This window comes from Lotus japonicus, chromosome 2 (genome assembly GCF_012489685.1).
Source record: "Lotus japonicus ecotype B-129 chromosome 2, LjGifu_v1.2".
NCBI classification, from domain to species: Eukaryota; Viridiplantae; Streptophyta; class Magnoliopsida; order Fabales; family Fabaceae; genus Lotus; species Lotus japonicus.
This window is the reverse complement of record NC_080042.1, coordinates 94,651,857-94,671,248: the sequence shown is the minus strand read 5'-3', so window position 1 is coordinate 94,671,248 and position 19,392 is coordinate 94,651,857. Positions and strand designations below refer to the sequence as shown.

The window sequence follows — 19,392 nt, the reverse complement described above, 5'->3', positions numbered from 1 at the left end:
CAATCTAATATTTGTTTCTTAGGTATTGGACATCTGGATCATGATATAATAAGATGCATTTCTCTTTATTGATTTAAGTTTAATTTTTCATTTTCCCTTCCGTTTGTGTTTTAGCTTTGTGATACTGCTGCACCAAAAATAAATAATTGGATACTGTTCTTTCTATATGTACACAGACAGTGGGGATATAAATTAACTTCATCGAAGTTCATCAAATAATGGGGAAAGGGTGAGTTGGATTGTGCGCCTGAACTGAAGCAAAAGTTCCAGACAGACAGGTATATATGACTATTCTCCTCGTCTTGTCGCGGTGTGTGTGAATGTGGAATTAACTGATCATTTACTTGGAATGCTGGGTCGAAGATGTAATCCCTTTCCCCTGTGTCAGTCTCAAGTCTCAACCACTGGACTCTTCTCTTTGGCTGCTTCTTCTATAAATACAAAAACATATGTTCATTTAAGAAATTAATACACTGTTTTGACTTTGACAGCTTTGCCTCCTTTCTTTTTTGTTGAATTATAATGCTCTATACACTCACTATACGTCAGTCTTTTTGTTGCTATCTTGGTCCTTTATGTTTGGTTTCATTAACCATGCCATTGATTTTTTCCATATATTATTGTCCTGGTCCAACTGATCTAAACTATGAAAAGCTTCTGCTGATTAAATCTGAAAAGGCATCAATCTGAAAAGTTGATTTCTTATACTTGTAGTGGAACAGCTGCAAAGCTTCTGCTGATTGCATGCTCTTCTTTATCCTTTCAAGTTAGTAGAAATCAGTTTAGGACCTAAACCTCAGTATTCAGAAATATAATGCCAAATGAGGAAAAATAAACTAACCTGCAATTTATCAATGCGCCGTTATTGATGAAATTCTGATAAGGATGGACTAACTTGTTTGTTTGGCCAGGGATGAGAAGGACTCTAAAGACATCAAAGAGCTATTTTACAAGAGAGCTGGTGTTCACCTTGAGAATGCAATGGCGAGGGGAATCTTGGAGGACTACTAGAGGTTCTTATTCACCATGTTCCTGTTCATGTAGTTTTGAGGTGTTCATTCACATTTTCATACCACTTGGTAAACGAATATAATTTGAATAAATCAATTAATTGAGGTTGATAGATGTGTTTTCATACTGATAAGTTAGTGGCACTGGCAATAGGCTAGTCTGTAATTCTCCGAAGTTGCCTTAACCTAAAGATGAGACATGACTTCTTGGTTTCTTCTCCCAAGGGATTTTCATGGGTGAAATTACCATCACTTTGGGATGCCTTTTGAATAAGAAGCATGAACATTGGCATGGGAATTATGGCAATAAAAAATTTAGAGACTTCAATAATTATTTAAAGTGACATGTCATCACCTTCTATACAAGTGTCCCACAAGTTCCTGATATATACAAGTCTTGAAAAGACTCTATATTTCAACGGCTTTTAATACCACATCATTTCCTTAATGAATTATTCAAATTTTAATAAGCTTTTGGGAATAATTAGAATTTTTCCCACACTGATGCTTCATATTAACAATATCTTGAACAAAATTGAAGTTTACATAAGTTTATCCTTTATCTTTCAATATTTTATTTTAAATAAATAAAATGTCCGTAATCCTATTAAACTTAGATAAGAGAACTAAGGGTCACTATCCAATTTCTAGGATATTTATTGTCATGTGACATACTGACATGACATCTCAAACCACAATTATGGGGCCAAGCTAGAACCGTGCCAAAGTCCTCCTAACTAAACAGCTAGTCTCGTGTCAAAGTGAAACAACCTCCGGCACTTGAATCTTCTCTTGTGCTGCTTCTTTATTCAAAGTGAAACAAACATAATCTTTTTCATCTATCCCCCGCACTAATGGTTTCTCCTCATCAGGATCCCAATCCCCTCCTCACTCCTTACAAGATGGGCAATTTCAATCTCTCTCACAGGTAAGTATTTCCATTCACTTCTTGCTCCTCTTTTTGTCCACCATACCAATATCATTTTCCATTGCTTCACCACACTCTTTCTCTGTTCCTGTAATTTTAGAATTGTATTGGCCCCGTTGAACCGAATGAGATCCTACAACAATGTTCCTCAACCCCATGCTCTCCTCTATTACTCTCAGAGAGCTTCCAAAGGAGGTCTTCTCATCACTGGAGCCACTGGTGTCTCTGACACTGCTCAAGGGTACTTTCATGCTTCTCACTTGCTTTTTTGTTTTCACGATTGTGTGTATACTAGTATTTAGCCCGTTTACCCGTGCGATGCACGGGGAATTTTCATTTGAATTAACTACTAATTATTATAATTGAGTTTAGATAGATATTGATATATATGGAATACTGCAATAATGTAGATAAGTATTGTATATATAGGTGATTTTGTAGGTGTGATCTCAGGTGCAATATTGCAGGTAAAATTTAAACAGAAATTCATGCCAAGTGGTATATTAATAGAGAGATAAACCATGAGAACATTCTTCTCATGCTAGAGACCAAAAATATGAAATAATACAATGATATATTTACTGAAACATACAATTTTAATTAGTGAAACACTTATATGTTGTTAATGTTTCATATTACATATAGACATTGTTTCATATTACATATAGACATTAGATATTCGTGCAATATTAAGTTTGGTTCACCCTTAACAGTTAGTATGGAGTTTGTGAGTGTGACCTCCGGCGCAATCCTGAACATATAAGGTATATAATATATGTTGCTTAAATGTTGGTTAATTGAATTAGTACTCAAGCGGAAAGAAAAAAAAATTAGGAAATCATAATTTAATATGAATTTAAAAATATTTAAATCAAAACTTGAAAGATATTATTCGATGTCTGTATAAAATTCTTTACACTATCATACAAATCAAATTCATTATATTTATTATCTAATCCCACATAATAGGTAATAAAAACTAATACCAACTGATAAAACCAATTAACATCAAGTAAATGACTCAAATAAATTCAAATTTAAACTTGTTATTTTAGAAATTTTTCTGGGTAGAATGGTACATGTATCCATTTTCCCCCAAATTAATCCATAGATTAACCATGTAACAAAACTAACTATTTTTGTTAGATGGTGGACGTTTTGTATTTTAGAAAAAATACATTTTTTATTACCGGGACAAATTAAATTATTGTTATTTTGACAGTAAGGGACAAATTAAATCATTAATACATATTTTACTTTTTTTAATATTTGGTTACCTTTTTTCTGGTTACATTACTTTTTTTAATATGATTCTTTATGTAAATTTAAAAAAATTTAAGAATTCCTCAAATTCAAACTATTTACCATGAAATTTTTAAATTTACCCATCTATCACTTTTGTTAACAACTCTCATTTCTTCTATCTCCATTAATTAGAATTAGAATATGTACCAAAAAAATATTCATCGAGTAACGGCTAACAGTTTTTTGGATCAATCTGATTCATCAATTAGATCAGTAGTTCCTTTTCATGATAAAAGAGGAAACAGATAATAAAATGAATTTTTTTATATTTATTTACAGGAATACGGTTTGTATTAATTGCCATGTGAATCCTCACAAAAGAGGATATTGTTTTTAAAATAAGGAATAATTCTATATTTACTTACATGAATATTCATTAAATCCTTAAAATAATATCCATTAGTTCCCCAAAGTGAGGTCCTGTATCCGTATCACAAGGGAAAATCATTCGACAATTTAACAAAGTGAATCAATAAAATTAACAAACTAAATATATAAATTGTTGGAATATTATTTAAAGTTAAATTTAGTAATCAATAAAATATTTACATATCATATTCGTATTAATTGTTATTTTTACGAAACATAACATAGAGTGCATAAAGTCATAAACTATACACTACATAAAGATTTTAGCTTCCTTAGATTATACTAAAAAAATAAGGATAGGAAAATAGCAGTAGTGGTCAAGAAATATGGATGTACTTTGAGAAAGAGATGTCATTTTGCTCCCGGCTAGTACTCCCAACAGATTAGAGCAAGTAGCTCCTTATGCTTATGTACAGGATTGCAAAGCTAATTGGCTACATGTAACAACGGAAAACTTGATGACACCCTTCTTGAATCCTTCTATCATTAATGGCATGGCCAAAGCTCCTTTTATGGTTTTCATTCCTGCCCAGTAAACTAACACACAAATCAACACCAGTGATATACTGTAGAAGGAGATGGGTATTTGGGAGAAAAATAAGATGGATATATAGGGTATTGTTTCTGGTTAAATGTCTAAACAAAATGAGATTGAATCCAATATATATATATATATATACCACTGCGCAAGAGTGAAATGAGACCCCCTTCCATGTAAGTGCCGAGTGTATCACTGCAGGCCAAAATGGAGCAACAAAGGGAGACCAATCTGCTGATTTTATGTCCTAGGTAGAAATTGATATTGAGCATGTTAATTAAAAGCAATTTGATGTGTAATACTATTAAGTGCATGTTTGGATAAATTGTGAGGTGATGTCAAAATCATGGTGGATAGTCGCAAAAATTGGGGGAAGTTGCTTTTGTTCATCATGATTTTAACTTCACCGTGATATTCCATTGTGTATTCAAACATGTACTAAATAGTTGAGTTTTAGATTTTTGATTTGGTGTACCAGAAGTTAATGGGATTCCAGCAATTTGACATAATCAGCAGTTGAGCACCATGCTGGAAGGTAAAATGTATCACATATCCTCTTCAAGAGATTCTGCTCCCATGGCTACAGGGATTCTTCAGCTGGGCTAAGATCCCTGTGGCACCATGTTACAATTATTATGGTCCCACCTGGTGCTGCCACCCGAGCTTACTCTCCAACAAACTGTAATTTTTTGTGAGAAGCAGACAATCTGAGATAGTGAGATCACGTTACCAGCTTACAAAACAAAAGTTATAGCTTATAAAAAAAACAAAACAAAAGTTATAGACCAATTCAGCCATAGTATCAACACTTCCTAAACACTCAATTTTTTCTCTGTTTTCTTATATATCATATATTACATCCATCTTATTTCTCATCTCTTCCTCATTTTGGTGTCTACACTCAAAATGCATTTTGTTAAAGAAATGACAGATGCATAACATGCGTAATCCTCGTGATTAGTTGCAGAACCTAAATGATCAGACCCTTGGTAGTTTCTCTTCATGCATCTTCTCATCTGAGAAGAACTTTCCATAAAATCTAGGAAGATGGTATTTACGATATTTACGATATTTATAGGACTAAAAATCCATATATGAAAAAAATACAGTTCAGGTAAAATGTTTGATTTTAATAACACATTTTCAATACACAGTTAGAAATTAAATTGATCATCCAGGTAGAAAAAACCAAAACACAATTTGATATATTAAGGAAACCACAGCTCAATAATCAGACTAACTGTTTCAAATATCCTGCCTAAATTAATACAACACTAACAACATGGACTGAACTATGTGAATACCATTTAAGTGAATGGAATAACCAAATGAACACCACATGGTAAAAAATTAAATGAACATTATGGTAGCAGATGGCAAACAAATTAGATTACACTACTCTAAAACCAAATTGCATTATCAATAGCTCTTGAGAATGAAGAGACCAACTTTAAAAGTACTTGGAGCCTGAAAACTAATAAAATAAGCTAAGTTGATTACTAAAGCAATCAACTTCAGGAGACGCAGTAAAGTAATCAAGAATCGCCTTATATTTCATTTTAAAACTGTACTACAATATGTTAAACATTAAATTTAGCAATTAGGAAAGGGCTAAATAGTTAAAGAATGAATGAATACACCAATATGTTAGTTAGATCAATAGATCTTCAAGGCTAACTTCAATAAAAAGGTTCCACAGTCCAAAGCAAACCAACTTTAGGAGAGAACCTGCAATAAGACAAATAGTAAAGGTAAATGACTAAATAGTCAAAGACTAAACCACCACTTTATAAGCTACTTCTAGAGTTCTTCAAGACTGACTCAATACAAAGGTTCAAGATTCTAAGAGAGGACCTGCAGTAAAGCACAGTAAAGATAAAAGACTAACTTGTATTGAGGATCACTTTTTAAAAAAAAAAAATTGTAGCAAGTACTGCACTTGTCATTCTTAACTCCAAACCTACATTCATCTCACTATGGTAGCGAAACCAAACTGTAAAAAAATTCATTTGAACATGCTAACCAACAAAAACATGTTTTCATATATTGCTTTAAAATATCTCACATACAAAGTGGATCATCATTACCCGATCAAAGTACCATAATTTCACTATGTAAATGTGGGTTTCTTCCCAAGCATAAGTGATAAAAGATGTATTATGAACATGAAGGCAAGAGCTGAATGACTTATGCAGTGCCATAATTTCACTTATCTTTACCTGATCTGTAGTGAGCAGTAATTTATCATTGCTCAGTAATGAACATGAAGGCAAGAGCTTAATGACTTATGCAGTTTGCAACTAAATAACACCATGACTACTAACATATAGTACATGTTATTAGGAATATGCTCCTTATGGTCTAAATTTATTTGCAGGGAAGCTGTTTTAACTTGCAAGCCAGATTTTTCTTGATACAGGATAGACAAAGTAATACTTTACATAAAAATGCACATTGACGTATAGAGGTTGAAATTTTTTGGGGAATTTAATGTTAGAAATTTGAGCATGAGTGATGTGTGTTTTGGCAAATAACTTAATTAAGTGTTTATTGCCTAAGCTCTTTTCATATAAGATCTTATTCATAAGCTAATCTAAGAAACTTATTGCAATAGGCCTAAAATAGCTTATAAGTGGATGTAAGTGTCAATTCATAAGCTAATCTAAGCAACTTATAAAATAAGTTTGAAACAATTTATAGGTATATCATAATTTTCGTAAGTTCACTCAAACACTTGCATTAGCGTTTATGTCAAAAGATAAGTTTAAGTAAGCTCTTCTAAACGTGAAATAACATGTAGATTGATGAGAAAATCACCTGTTAATGGTGACAGTAGAACTTCAACACTTGGTGGCACATTAGCAATGAAGAATGGGCCTGCAACAGTGCTTGTTACATCAATGCTTCTCTTTTGCAAATTTAAATGTTGCTTCCTCGGTGAGAAGCTTTGAAAGTGCATAAACCTATAGTCATGAAAAAAAAACCTAAGGAACCAAAATTTGTGTATAGTACTAATGAGCAAGGAAAATCATTACTTAGTTACTTACCCATTCACTTGCTTTTGTATTACACACATTGTCTGTTTGGATTTGACAACATTCATCAACAAAAGGTTTCCACTTTCCATTGCTGTCTTTTGCAGTAGTTGTACTTATGGAAGATGTGAAAATAACCCTTTTCACAGATTGGATTTCAAACATGACTTTCCATTGCTGTTTTCTTGTAGTAGGCATGCTAAAATTAGTCCTTATGAACCCTGACTAAAAAAAGCAATTAATATATGAGAAAGAAGAAAACCAGAGTTGTGATTATAAGCTTGTTTGTTCAATTTTAAATTAAAACTATAAAAGATAAATTGGAGAGTGAGGCAACGTCTAACAGATACAATATGAGAAGCAAGATTAAAATAGACATGGAAGATGGGTTCACATATTAAATAAGTGTCAAAAGAGGGAAAATAACATGTTCAGTGAATAGTGACACCAATTGGGTTGTGTGTGATTCGAACTGCAGTTTCAGTCTGACCTCATTTTCCACCTTCTCTTGAAAAACTAATTTCCAGGTCCTAGTCTAGGATTTCAGCATCCATAGATTTTTCTGGAAGAGGCATGGCTTCAAGTTAATTTTCAGGTCCTAGTCTAGGATTTCAGAATCCATAAATTTCAAATATGGAATCATGGGAGTAAAAATTTCCGATAATGTCATAATGAAGTGACAACTGCAACTAAGAAAACCAAAAATAAATACAACACCTAAAAATCAGAGAACCTCCAAAAATATCACCTCTAGTAGAATGACAACATTAAAGAATAGCTTTGAGAACAAAGAGGATGAACTTTAAAAGCATTTGCTGCCCAAAAACTGATATATTGCGCAGCAGTTATCAAAGATAAGTAAAGTAAAGTCCATACGTAGAAAGTATATGGAAACACTAAGCAGTTATCAAAGATAAGTAAAGTGCCTGTAATAAGAATGTCAAGAAGGCCGACATGAACTGGATCTAATTTCCTTTCAGGAGAAACATTCTCTACACAAAGAACAAATCGAACTACTTCAAGGGCCTTTACTGTTTCATAGACTTTCTTTATTGATGCAGTACCAGAAACAAAGTTGTAAGAATAGCCACAGAGAAGAACATTCCCCTCTATCAAGTTCAGTCCATGGGGTTGTACTTCATAACTTGGGAATCTAGCAGAACATCATTTGCAGCAACCAAAGTGCATGTATTTATTTAAATGTGTAGGAGCTGCACAAAATCAATAACAAAATAATTAGTACACAAAGGAAACTGACAAAGAACAAAGAGCAAATCTATAAAGAATCTGCTGCCAAAACACAGATTCGAGCAACCTCAGCATCAATGAGCACCATCTTACTGCAAGATGGAGTGTATCACGAAGTTGTGACTGAAAAATCCATGAACTTGTAGTCAATTGCAAGGAAAATCAATGAAATTATACGTAAATTAAATTGTTAAATGTACATAGCATTGAACCAATGAAGGTCATGAATAAAATCCTATTAAGTCAGTTCGAGTTATGCAATTTTGTGGGTGATCCACATAGCAGGAAAGTCATCCTGAATGTTGGAAAATGGATGACGCAAATATGGAAAACATCATCTAAATTCTAATTCAGAAGCATCTAGATAAATATTGGGAAACAGACAACAGTGTCATGCATGCCATATTCCAGTGGCATATAGTTAACTTGAAAGAGCATTCTTTATCAATCAATTTAGAATTTCGCTACATTACATTAAAGAGACCATATGTCTGAAGGCAACAGAATAAAAAAATATTGCATACAGAATATTTTGAAGAAAGAATGACATTAAGTAAGTATAGAGACCGTATGACTGAAAGCCACAGAATAAGAACATATTACGTACTGAATCTTTTGAAGAAAGAATCACATTAAGTAGGTGGAGAGCTTCGAATTTCAAGGAATTGTGCAAGACAGCAAACTGCCTTGCTATTACTGCCACCCGCAGGAAGACAAACCAAAGATATTGCTTTACCGAAGACATGCTATAGTTTTAAAAGTTTATTTAGCATGAACAAAGACTACCCTATTGAAATGGGAAAACATTTAACTCTGAAATATAAGAATTTAAAAAAATACACTCACAATAACTGAGAGCTCAGCTAAGTAATTATTCTGGATTGTGTCCAGAGATATCCTTCTTAGAATCAATTGCAAAAGCTTAACAGATATTTCCACCAGATGCGAACCTGCATAATTTGACTGTTGTAAATTATGATGTATAGATAAAAAAAATGAGAGCAGAAGTTCATAATCTCCACCTTGTAGATGTGTTTGCAACAGTAAGATGGCTAATAGAAGTTACCCTAGCAGACAAAAAGATCATACCATCTTGCACATAAGACATCTTCCTAGATGGTATGTTTTTAGTCCTATAAATATCATAAAATCTTTCTAGATCATACCATCTTGCACAGAACCTAAATGATCAGACCCTCAATTACAGATACACGCTTGTAGAGATTTGAACGTCTGCATCTAACATTTTCCTATTCCTCTAATTTAGTTCTTTCCTTGTCAATATTGATTTGATTAGTTGTAAATATAGTTTACATTAGGAAATTGCTGTAATTCAATCCCTAAAATTAAAGGATTCAGTTTTCCATCAATGAAAATATAAATTCAAAGTGCTCAAAGCTAATTTCCCAAGCAATTCAATCCGCTTAGTCTATTTCTCAAGAAAAACATAATAGGAAAATAAAAGCCTGTCATCAAGCAACTACTTACCTTAGCCTAATGCATAATCCTGCATAACATGGGTTTCATACTCCAGCAACTACTCAGAACTGCTGAAAAAGTTATTAAATGCATATGGTTCCCTCAATTAGATGCCCTAAAAAGAAGAATGAAATATAGTAAGCAATCTTTCTAAATAAATAATCAATAATCAGTCACAATATTAAAGAATCTGCAGCCAAAACACAGATTCGAGCAACCTCACCATCAATGAGCACCATCTGGATGTCAAATGGATTCAATGGTTCTCTAACAGAACAAAGCTCCACACCTCCAAAACCCTGACTTTCACTCTCCACATATCTCGTCCAGTTAGAAGGCTTCTGATCGAATTAATACCACCAGCCATCTCAGAGATTGGAGTGAGGATTGTGTGAAATGTGGTGGAGTAATGGTTGTGTGAATGGTGGTGGAGTGAGGGTTGAATTGTGTGAGCATTTATAGGCAAATGGATCTGAAGAAACATTCAAAGAAGAAAAGGTTGTGTAAAGAATTCAACCTATAACCCTAGATCTACAAAGCTAATCCCAACTTCAAATCAAAATGTAAATGACAGATGCATAAAAATTGGATGAACTGAAGATGACAATGGGGAATGGTTGCAAACAGAGTACGAAATCTCTCAAAAAAGGCACATCTAATCAATGAAATCAGATAAACAATTCGAAAAAATGACGAAATTAGGAGGAAACGTATGGGAAGAGCTAAACCACGTAATGGTGAGGTTCACAGAAGAACTGTTATAGAGGCTTACCACGCAATGGTTGATGGAGCGACTTGATGGCCAACGTCGAGGAAGCCATGGGAAGGTGCCGAAGATCGTGGGAAGTAGATCTTTAGAGCCGAGTGACGTCGAACGCAGTTGGCACGGGGAAATCAGTGGCGTTGCTACAGTTGGAGAAGCGAGAAATTGGGGAAAAAGGACGAAATTTACAGAGGAAGGGTGGCTGAAGGGACATGGGGTCGGTGCTTCCCCATGGAAACCGGGGAGCGGAGGCGGCGGCTCTGCCAACCTCACATGTTCGAGAAGAGAGAGAAACAGGTAGGGTTGTGTGATCTGTGATTATTTTATTCAACGGCCCAGATTAAAAGATGGAAAAAGCAGTAATAGATTTCAACTAAAAAAATAAAACTAAATTTGAAAAAGTCACAAAAGCAGTACACATGTCGAAATGCCATTGGTGGTTTCTTATGAATAGTAACTCGAGAATAAGATGTAGTAGATTTGTACAGATGAATGAAGTGTATAAACTATAGAGTGAGGATATTTCAGGGGAAATATATATAAAGAGAAAGAAAATGACCATGTGATGAGATATGTAGTAACAAGTGATAAAAAATAAAACTACACATAATGTTCAACGCTGATTTTATAATTTCCACCTATATAGATGCAAAACCGATAATTATATATCACTTTAGAGAAAAAAGATAAAGTGACACATGTGGTTAATGATGTTATGAGAAAGAAACTGAAAGATAGAAAGAACAGAAGGGGTGAATAAAAAGATGGAAGAGAAAGTAAGGTTCATAAAAAACTGATTCCATAAGATGTGACTTGTATTATATTTATGCAAAGGTATCCAAACACGCACGGCATATGGACAAAGGAGCAAGTTGAAGCATGGAAACCCATTGTTGATGCTGTTCATGCAAAAGGTGCTATCTTCTTTTGCCAGATTTGGCATGTTGGAAGGGTTTCAAATTCAGGTCAGGTATTTCCTGCACTACTTAGACTTCCATTACTGACAATCAAATGGAGATTATTGGAATTGAAGATTGTCGTTATTGATTATTGTTAAGGGGAATCTGCATTATGATTTTTTAGTAACATACGTGTATGCAGGTGATGTACATGCTCAATGTTTGCCTATTTTTCATACAAATTTGATGAGGGTAAGACCTGGATTTACAGAACAAGTTAATTTCTGACTCACGCGTAGAATCAGTGTAAGCGTGACAGGAGTTTGATGTTTGAGAAAGATTAATGAAGAAAAAAGTTCAGGAATTGCTTGAGGGATGTTGCGTAGTCGTTTTAGGAATTAGTGCGAGTCGTCTGCACATTTGCCTTATGACGAGCGTGTCCATAGTAAGCTAATTTCGCTTTTAAAGCAACGTTTTAAGTGAGATTTCAAATCCTTGGGAAATTTAAAGGTTCTCTTTATTTTTCCTTCGACCAGTGTTTCTTTTCGGAACCCTGGACTGTACGCACGATAGTATTCACTTTTCGGAAGTCCGACGACGCTTATTTCTTTGCTTCGAAACCCTAAATTCAAGCGCTGGATGAAGACTTTTTCTATTCGGGACTTCTTACGAAGTTTCCGTCCGCGTTGCCAGATTTGTTTCGACGTTTCCAATCTTTCTTCAGAACGAAGTTTTGTCGTCTGACCATCACAGCAAAAAGTAGTTTCTCGGGACAGATTAACTTACACCGCTTTTGGGATTTTAGATATCGTTTTTCCCAAATGTCAGAGATTTGTTTGGAGTTCTGGAATTCTGTCGCCAGAATCTTTCTTAGAATTCATCGGTGAACGTGCTGCAAAAATCGGAATCGCGAAAACTCAGAACCGGTTATGAGGGAAACCTCCTTTCCTTCTTACTCGGGGGTGCTTACGTGTTTGCTGTTAAGTTTTCTGACATAACAACTATACCATATATTGTCTTGAGTGGTGCTCTTGTGGTGGGATCCATTCTGATAGTTGTTGCGGATTGTTTCGAAGGAGATATGGAGCAGTCATCACAACACACACAGCCACAGTCAACACCACCAACACAGTCAGCAGGATCGACTGGCAGCGTTGTCGTTAACATACAAGAAGATCCAGTTCAACCAGCTGCAGGAGATCCCGCAACCCAAACTGTTTCCACTGGCCCAACACCAACCCCAACTGCTGCCCGTGGGACTTCAGAGCCAGTAGTGCATGGCATTGGGCAACCTAGCAACATTCCCACTGAGATGATACCAGATCATGTTCCACCACCATCCTCTTCTGGAGAAGGACTTGCTGGAAACCCATGAAGAGTGGAGATTATGATGTTTATTAGGCTTAGTTCATGTTTATTTCAAATAAAAAGTTTAGTTATGTTGCATTTTAGGTTTGCATTTGCATGAGCCCATGTGGCCTTATTTTATTGCTTAGTTATGTTAGGAATTTGCATTATAAATTTACTAGTGTGATGGCCCGTGCGTTGCACGAAAATTTTAGGTTGTTCATTTTTTTTTTATATATGAATGAATTAACTTAAATTCATTTAAATTGTGATGGTATGTATTTTGGAAATAATTATGATAGTATATTAGTATGTATCTTACATAGGAATGACACTTTCCACTTGAAGATGGGGATCCCCGTGGGGACTGTCCCATTTGGGGTCCCGACTTTGGAGAATTTTCCCTCGTGGGAATAGGGATGGGGACAGAAATACCGCCGATAAGAATTTGGGGACGGGGATGAGATCACCCTCCCTGCCCTGCGAAGTCCCCACCCCGTATATATAAGTTAAAATACAATAACACACTTACAAATATTGAATTACTTACGATACAAATTTCACTTTTGGATGAGTTGAATGCTCGACAAAATATTTTGGGTGTTGAACTTCATATATTTTTATGAGTTGAATATTGTATTTTACGTTTCAAATTATTATTTTGTAGACTTCACACATTGTGTGATTAACTTTATTTACTTTTATTTAAAATTTATTATATATTTATATTGAATTTGACGTAGTTGCATTGTCACTTGTGGTCTTTAAAGTTATTGCATAAATTTGTATATTTTGTATATGTGCACTATAGTTCTATACCCGTGCAATGCACTGGAAAATATGTTGTATATAAATTATGCTATTTATTATTTCCTCCGTTCCAAAACTATTGTAGTTTTAGCTTTTTTGTTTTGTTCCAAAACTATTGTTGTTTTACATATCCAAAACACTTTATCTCATTCTCTTCCATTCATGCACTCATTTAATATTGTATCTCTCAAGTACTACCTCTTATTTCCACCAATCACAATTCTCACCAATTAGTTGAGCAATGATTTCCACTCTCTCTTTCATATAACTCATGTTAAATAAGGGTGTTTCAGTCAAATTATAACATCAATTAATGAATTGTTAAACTTTGTACATAACCTTAAATTACAATAGTTTTGGAACAGAGGGAGTAATAAAATATATTAGATAAGTATAAGAAAAAATTAATAAATTATATAAAATTTTATTTTAGTTTTAATTTAACATTAAAATATTTTATTCTTTCTCCCCGTGAGAGCTTTTACCTGAAAATTATAAAAATTTAAGTAGACTATATTTTTATATAGTGCACTTTTAACATGAAATTATATTGTGAAATAGTGCATTTTTTATAAATTGTGTTTCTACTTATTTGTACATGGAAGTATTTTCATGTAAAATGTTTCTTCCCATCGGAGCATTTTATCATGTAAATGTTTCAGCCCGTTTTAACATGAAAATATTTTCATAGTGTACTTTAACATAAATTTATATTGTTGTGTGTCTATTAATTTGTACATGGAAGTGTTTTCATGTAAAATATTCCTCCCTGTCAGACCATTTTATCATGTGAATGTTCATGTCCATTTTAACACGAAAACATTTTCATGAACCCGTGAGAGCTTTTTACGGTGCAATTTAAACATAAATAATTGTATGAAACGTAGTTAAGAGGTAGTAGAAAACAAAACTTCTATGTTGAATGTCCGAAAGGTAAATTTCAAAAAAAAAAAAAAAGATTGGCTGAAAGAGTGAAAGGTATATGCATATAATGATGTGAAAAATGTGAGTGAAGGGAGGTTTAAAATAACCTCTTAATTTATCAATTAAGTAATTACTTTTTAAATATGTTCTAATTTTGAATATATAAATTTTAAATACTTGATTAATTTTGGTCTAGTTATATTTTCAGGATTCAAATGTTGTAAGTCCATGATGAAAGGAAACAATTAGTATCCTTAGTAAACCAAATTTAAAAAATTTAGTTTTTAGGCTAATTAGCAATTAATGCATAAAAATATATATTAAACTTTTTATATATGTAAAAAAAATCTAAATATATTCAAATTTTAAATTTCAAAAGTCAGGTAATTAATGAGTGGTTTATGGTAGACAATATATGACTTTATGTTATCTAAATGTATTTAATTTCAAATTTCAATTTTAAACTTTTAAAACTAAAAAAACCACAGAAAGTCATATTTAGTGCTATTAAATTTTAATAAAATTCTAATAATGTCTACCATAAATCATAAGATTGGATTGACTTATACACTTTTTTTTCATTCAAACACATTAGTATGAAAATATTAAAAGAGAACATTTAATATTAAAAAATTAAGATGCACTTTTTTTGGCATTGGAACACGGTCACTTATCCTCACACTTTTAAAAATGTCGAAATTTTATAGCAAAATAACCCTTGATAAATTAATATTAATTTTAAAATTGTTAAAAATTTCTTCAGCTATTAAGACATCATGAAATCCATAAATCTCATTAGCCCTAAACATCATGAAAACAAAGAGCATGAAATTCATACATGAGAATGGAAGCTGTTAATACTGCTCATATTCAAAACTTGAAGAAGACGAAACGGGGTCAATTAGGGCTCCTTCAAAACCACATACATCAAAACATGGAGAATTTCATTTTTTTTTTAAATGAAAGATTTCCATTCATTGAGATAAATGAAAATATTGAAGTAGTCACAATGTATACAGCCAACGTAAATTTCTATTCATTATTATCTTGAGATTGATTACCACCATGTTCATCAGAGGGCCTTCCTTCATTCCTGTCATCGTTGGGAGACTTCACTTGATCATGCCTCTCATTCCACCTTGCCCAAATGTTGGTAAAGAATAAACCTTCCCCACATGATGTAGAACATATAACAAATTAAATGAAGTGAAAAAAAAAAAATCGGCCAAGGGTATTGTGTGGATGGTTGAATTGTTATGAGCTCATGGGTTTATATAGCAGTATATAAGAAAGGCGGGAATGTCTTAAAACGAAATAATTTAAACTTTTCAAAGAAATAATACATTAAAATCAACATAACACTGATTTCGTAAAAAAAAAATTATGAAAAGGTAACTATTAATAAATTTTTGTTTTTGACTATGAAAAAATAAATGTAATATAGCATGATTAACGGTTAAATTGTGGACCATTTTGAAAAATTCCATATTTGTGATTTTCATTAATGCATAATGAAGTCAAACATTAATAATTATATTCAATTTATAGCATTGAATGCATTATTTTCGATAGCAACTAGCGGAATTACCCGTGCCCTGCACGGGTGACTAATTTTGTTATTTACAATTTAAATTTCATGTAATTTTGTTATTTACAATTTAAATTTCGTGTAATATTATGTTTGGTATCTTTCTAGTCAATATATTTTAAGGCTTAATTGCACTTTTGGTCCCCCAACTATTGCCTTCCTGTGAAAATTGTCCCCAAACTTCAAAATTAGCAAAACACGTCCTCAAACTATACATGTTGTTGCACTTTTGGTCTGCCGTTTGCCTTCCGTGAGAAAACTAACGTGGGAAGCTGATGTGGATCCCTCACACGTGTCTCACGTGACTTTTTTCAGAGAGCTTGATGACTGTACAAGTCACATGCTTCTCACGTGACTCTAAAAGGCTCCAATGGTCATCTCCCTCCTCCATCGTCTTCTTCACCATGGAACCCTTAAAAGAGTCACGTGAGAAGCATGTGACTTGTCCCGTCATCAAGCACTCTGAAGAAAGTCACGTGAGACACACGTGAGGGAGCCACATCAGCTTCTCACGTTAGTTTTCTCACGGAAGGCAAACGGCAGACCAAAAGTGCAACGACATGTATAGTTGGAGGACTTTTTTTGCTAATTTTGAAGTTTAGGGACGATTTTCGCAAGAAGACAATAGTTAGGGGACCAAAAGTGCAATTAAGTCATATTTTAACAATTGTTTCAATTATATGTTCTTAATAGTGATAATTGTGTATTTTTTTTTACATTGATAATTGTGTATTAGTCTACAATAATTTTTTACTTATTTAAATATGAAAAAATTAAATATTTTAAATTATAAGACTTAAATTCACTCAAATTTTTGTATATACAATAAATTAGTATTTTAAATTTTTTAATACATATTTAATTATTAATATTTGATTGACTATTTTTCATATCAATGTTTCTATTTATAATAACAATAACAACAATAATAATATATATTTTGATTCAAAATGTTAATTTTCAAGAGAAATCAATATCAATATATAACAACAAAATGAAACCCCACTTCTAATAAAAATCAAATCAAATCATAGGAAAAAATCACCAGATTAAATAAACTAAAATAATTGATAATTTACGGAAAAAATTAAAAGCAAAATGATATATAAAAAGTGTTGAGAAATATCCCCTCTCAACATGAGTACAGTAACTGTTCCGGAATGGAACCGCAGACTGAGGCTAACCAATATCGAGAGTAAGCGAGATAAACAAAGCGAATAAAATGCGTGAAAAATGATAGCATCCCCGCCGCTTGGGCGGTCCTTCTTTATTTATAGTTGGGTTTTGATCCGGCTGGATCATGGGTTACCCGGCCCATTTAATACATGATTCGGTCAGCCTAAGTAATATACATATTGATCAGCCCATTCCAGACCACAAGCCCTCAAGACACTAAGGCTTAGTATAAGACGAAAGTGTCTTTGATAAGCCCTCAACAATTAAATGGGCGTGTAAATCATAACATGTGTTCATTTGAGTAAAAGTAAATAATAATAATAACCACGTCAAACCAGCTCTTTCCCCTTCTTCTTTTCTTGCGTGTTCAACCTAACCTGTCAAATCTCTGAGCCTATTACCTGCTACGCCCTGACTGTGGAAAGAATCATCATTGCTTTTCCTGCTACAATTACATCAACAGATATCCACAAATATTTTGGAACTTGAGCCGCAGCATTACCGCGTCTTTAAATCCCCTCAACATGATTACCATCATAAAAAATAAATGCGATTAAAAGCACATAAAATGAATTCAAACACAAAAGGTTGTGCCGTTCCAGCGACTCCTGGAACGTCATGATTGCCGGACTAAAATGTCCTTTCCACTCAGCGTTTTCAATGAATCACGTCCGCTCAAATTCAAATCCTTGATCGACGTGTCCTCTTTTAATATGAACATCAAACTTGACTCTTGAATACCCAAATGTAAGCACGTGTTCACTCATCTGGTAATTAATGTACCTTTTCATCTCACCCTTTCATCCTTCTTCCTTCTCTATATAAAGCCCCCTATTTTACCCCTCTCATCACTTACCTGCAATTCCTTACTACCAATATTCTTTTCAAGTAAAACACAAACCCACACCCTGCTTCTTCTCTGCCAAACCCGTTTTCCTATTTCCTGCATTCATCATCAACCAACCCAGCAGAGTCCTTGAAGTTCCAAACTTTCTCTCAGGTAACAATCTTCTTCCTTTTTCTTCTTTATTTCATACTTTCACATGAACTTGCGCATAAAAGTTTCTATTTTTGATACCCATAACTCTTTCTCTACCCAGAAACACTTCATAAACCTTGCATTGTAAACTAAAAACTTATACTCTATTCCTTCTTCATCTTACTTCTAAACCTTTCACTTTCAGGACACTTTGAAAATGGTTTCTAAACGCACCCGTAAAGAGGCTTCTACTCCTAGTGTTCCACCTATTGCCGATTCCCTATGGGTAGCTAGTAAAATCAAAAAACAATTCTCTAAATACTCTACTCCAAAAGCTATTATAGATTTAGTCACTAAATACAACTTTAGGAAAGATGGCCTAGATGCACATTTGGACATAATTCCCTGCGCCCCTGATGAGCCGTGTTGTTTTGGGGGACCAGATAATCAGGGGCGAAATTTCACCTATCTCTTTGAAAACTTATTTTCCGATTTGAAGTATACTCTGCCTTTCTCTGATTTCACCTGTTCCGTTTTAACCCTTCTGAATGTAGCTCCTACTCAACTTCATGGCAATGCTTGGGCGTATTTAAAAGCCTTTGAAATTTTGTGCCTAACTCTAAAAATCGAACCCACCAGTAATAAGTTTTTCTACTTTTTTGAGACATGTGGGCGAAACGTTAGAGGTGAATACGTTTCGCTTGCTACTGCTAGGGGTTTAGGGCTATTCACTTTATTCAAAAGTCACTATAAACACTTCAAAGGAAAATTTTTCAAACTCCGTGAATCAGAAACCTGTAAAGATATTTTTTACTTTGATGACGGGAGTCCCCGATTTCTGTTCTACTGGACGAACCAATATGAAGGCATCATCAAAATTTCCGAGGATGCCTTGACTGAATCAGAATTAGTAGATTGCCAACTTTTATCTGGCTTAGGATTGAACCTTGCAGATTTTATGGCCGCCCTTTCTAAGAATGAAGTGGGTAAATAC

The 19,392-nt window shown here is 33.7% G+C and overlaps 2 protein-coding genes and 1 long non-coding RNA gene across 7 annotated transcripts; 1 reads left to right on the top strand and 2 right to left on the bottom strand.

Annotated features, from left to right (window-relative positions):
- Positions 1-80: 80 nt before the first annotated feature.
- On the top strand, positions 81-13,186 carry LOC130741373 (12-oxophytodienoate reductase 1-like). The gene is made up of 6 exons (XM_057594250.1): positions 81-278; positions 912-1,013; positions 1,662-1,938; positions 2,039-2,179; positions 11,510-11,645; positions 12,651-13,186. The coding sequence occupies exons 3-6, from the start codon at positions 1,865-1,867 to the stop codon at positions 12,846-12,848; spliced, it is 549 nt and encodes a 182-aa protein (XP_057450233.1). The 5' UTR covers positions 81-278; positions 912-1,013; positions 1,662-1,864; the 3' UTR covers positions 12,849-13,186.
- Positions 2,214-4,962, bottom strand: LOC130741375 (uncharacterized). Its single transcript, XR_009020364.1, has 3 exons — positions 4,626-4,962; positions 4,293-4,397; positions 2,214-4,149 (listed from the first exon to the last, which is right to left on the bottom strand). It is a non-coding gene; the product is annotated as an uncharacterized LOC130741375 (long non-coding RNA).
- Positions 5,683-11,486, bottom strand: LOC130741374 (uncharacterized). Of its 5 annotated transcripts, XM_057594252.1 has the most exons (7): positions 9,456-9,543; positions 9,280-9,383; positions 8,501-8,556; positions 8,112-8,396; positions 7,198-7,406; positions 6,968-7,113; positions 5,683-5,878 (listed from the first exon to the last, which is right to left on the bottom strand). In XM_057594252.1, the coding sequence occupies exons 5-7, from the start codon at positions 7,275-7,277 to the stop codon at positions 5,802-5,804; spliced, it is 303 nt and encodes a 100-aa protein (XP_057450235.1). In that variant the 5' UTR covers positions 7,278-7,406; positions 8,112-8,396; positions 8,501-8,556; positions 9,280-9,383; positions 9,456-9,543; the 3' UTR covers positions 5,683-5,801. The 5 variants fall into 5 exon arrangements, 3 of the variants coding, with proteins under 3 accessions (XP_057450235.1, XP_057450234.1, XP_057450236.1); XM_057594251.1 differs by lacking the exon at positions 8,501-8,556; XR_009020363.1 differs by lacking the exons at positions 5,683-5,878; positions 6,968-7,113; positions 7,198-7,406; positions 9,456-9,543 and adding exons at positions 9,922-10,027; positions 10,136-10,384; positions 10,685-11,486 and having other exon boundaries at positions 8,114-8,396.
- Positions 13,187-19,392: the final 6,206 nt, after the last annotated feature.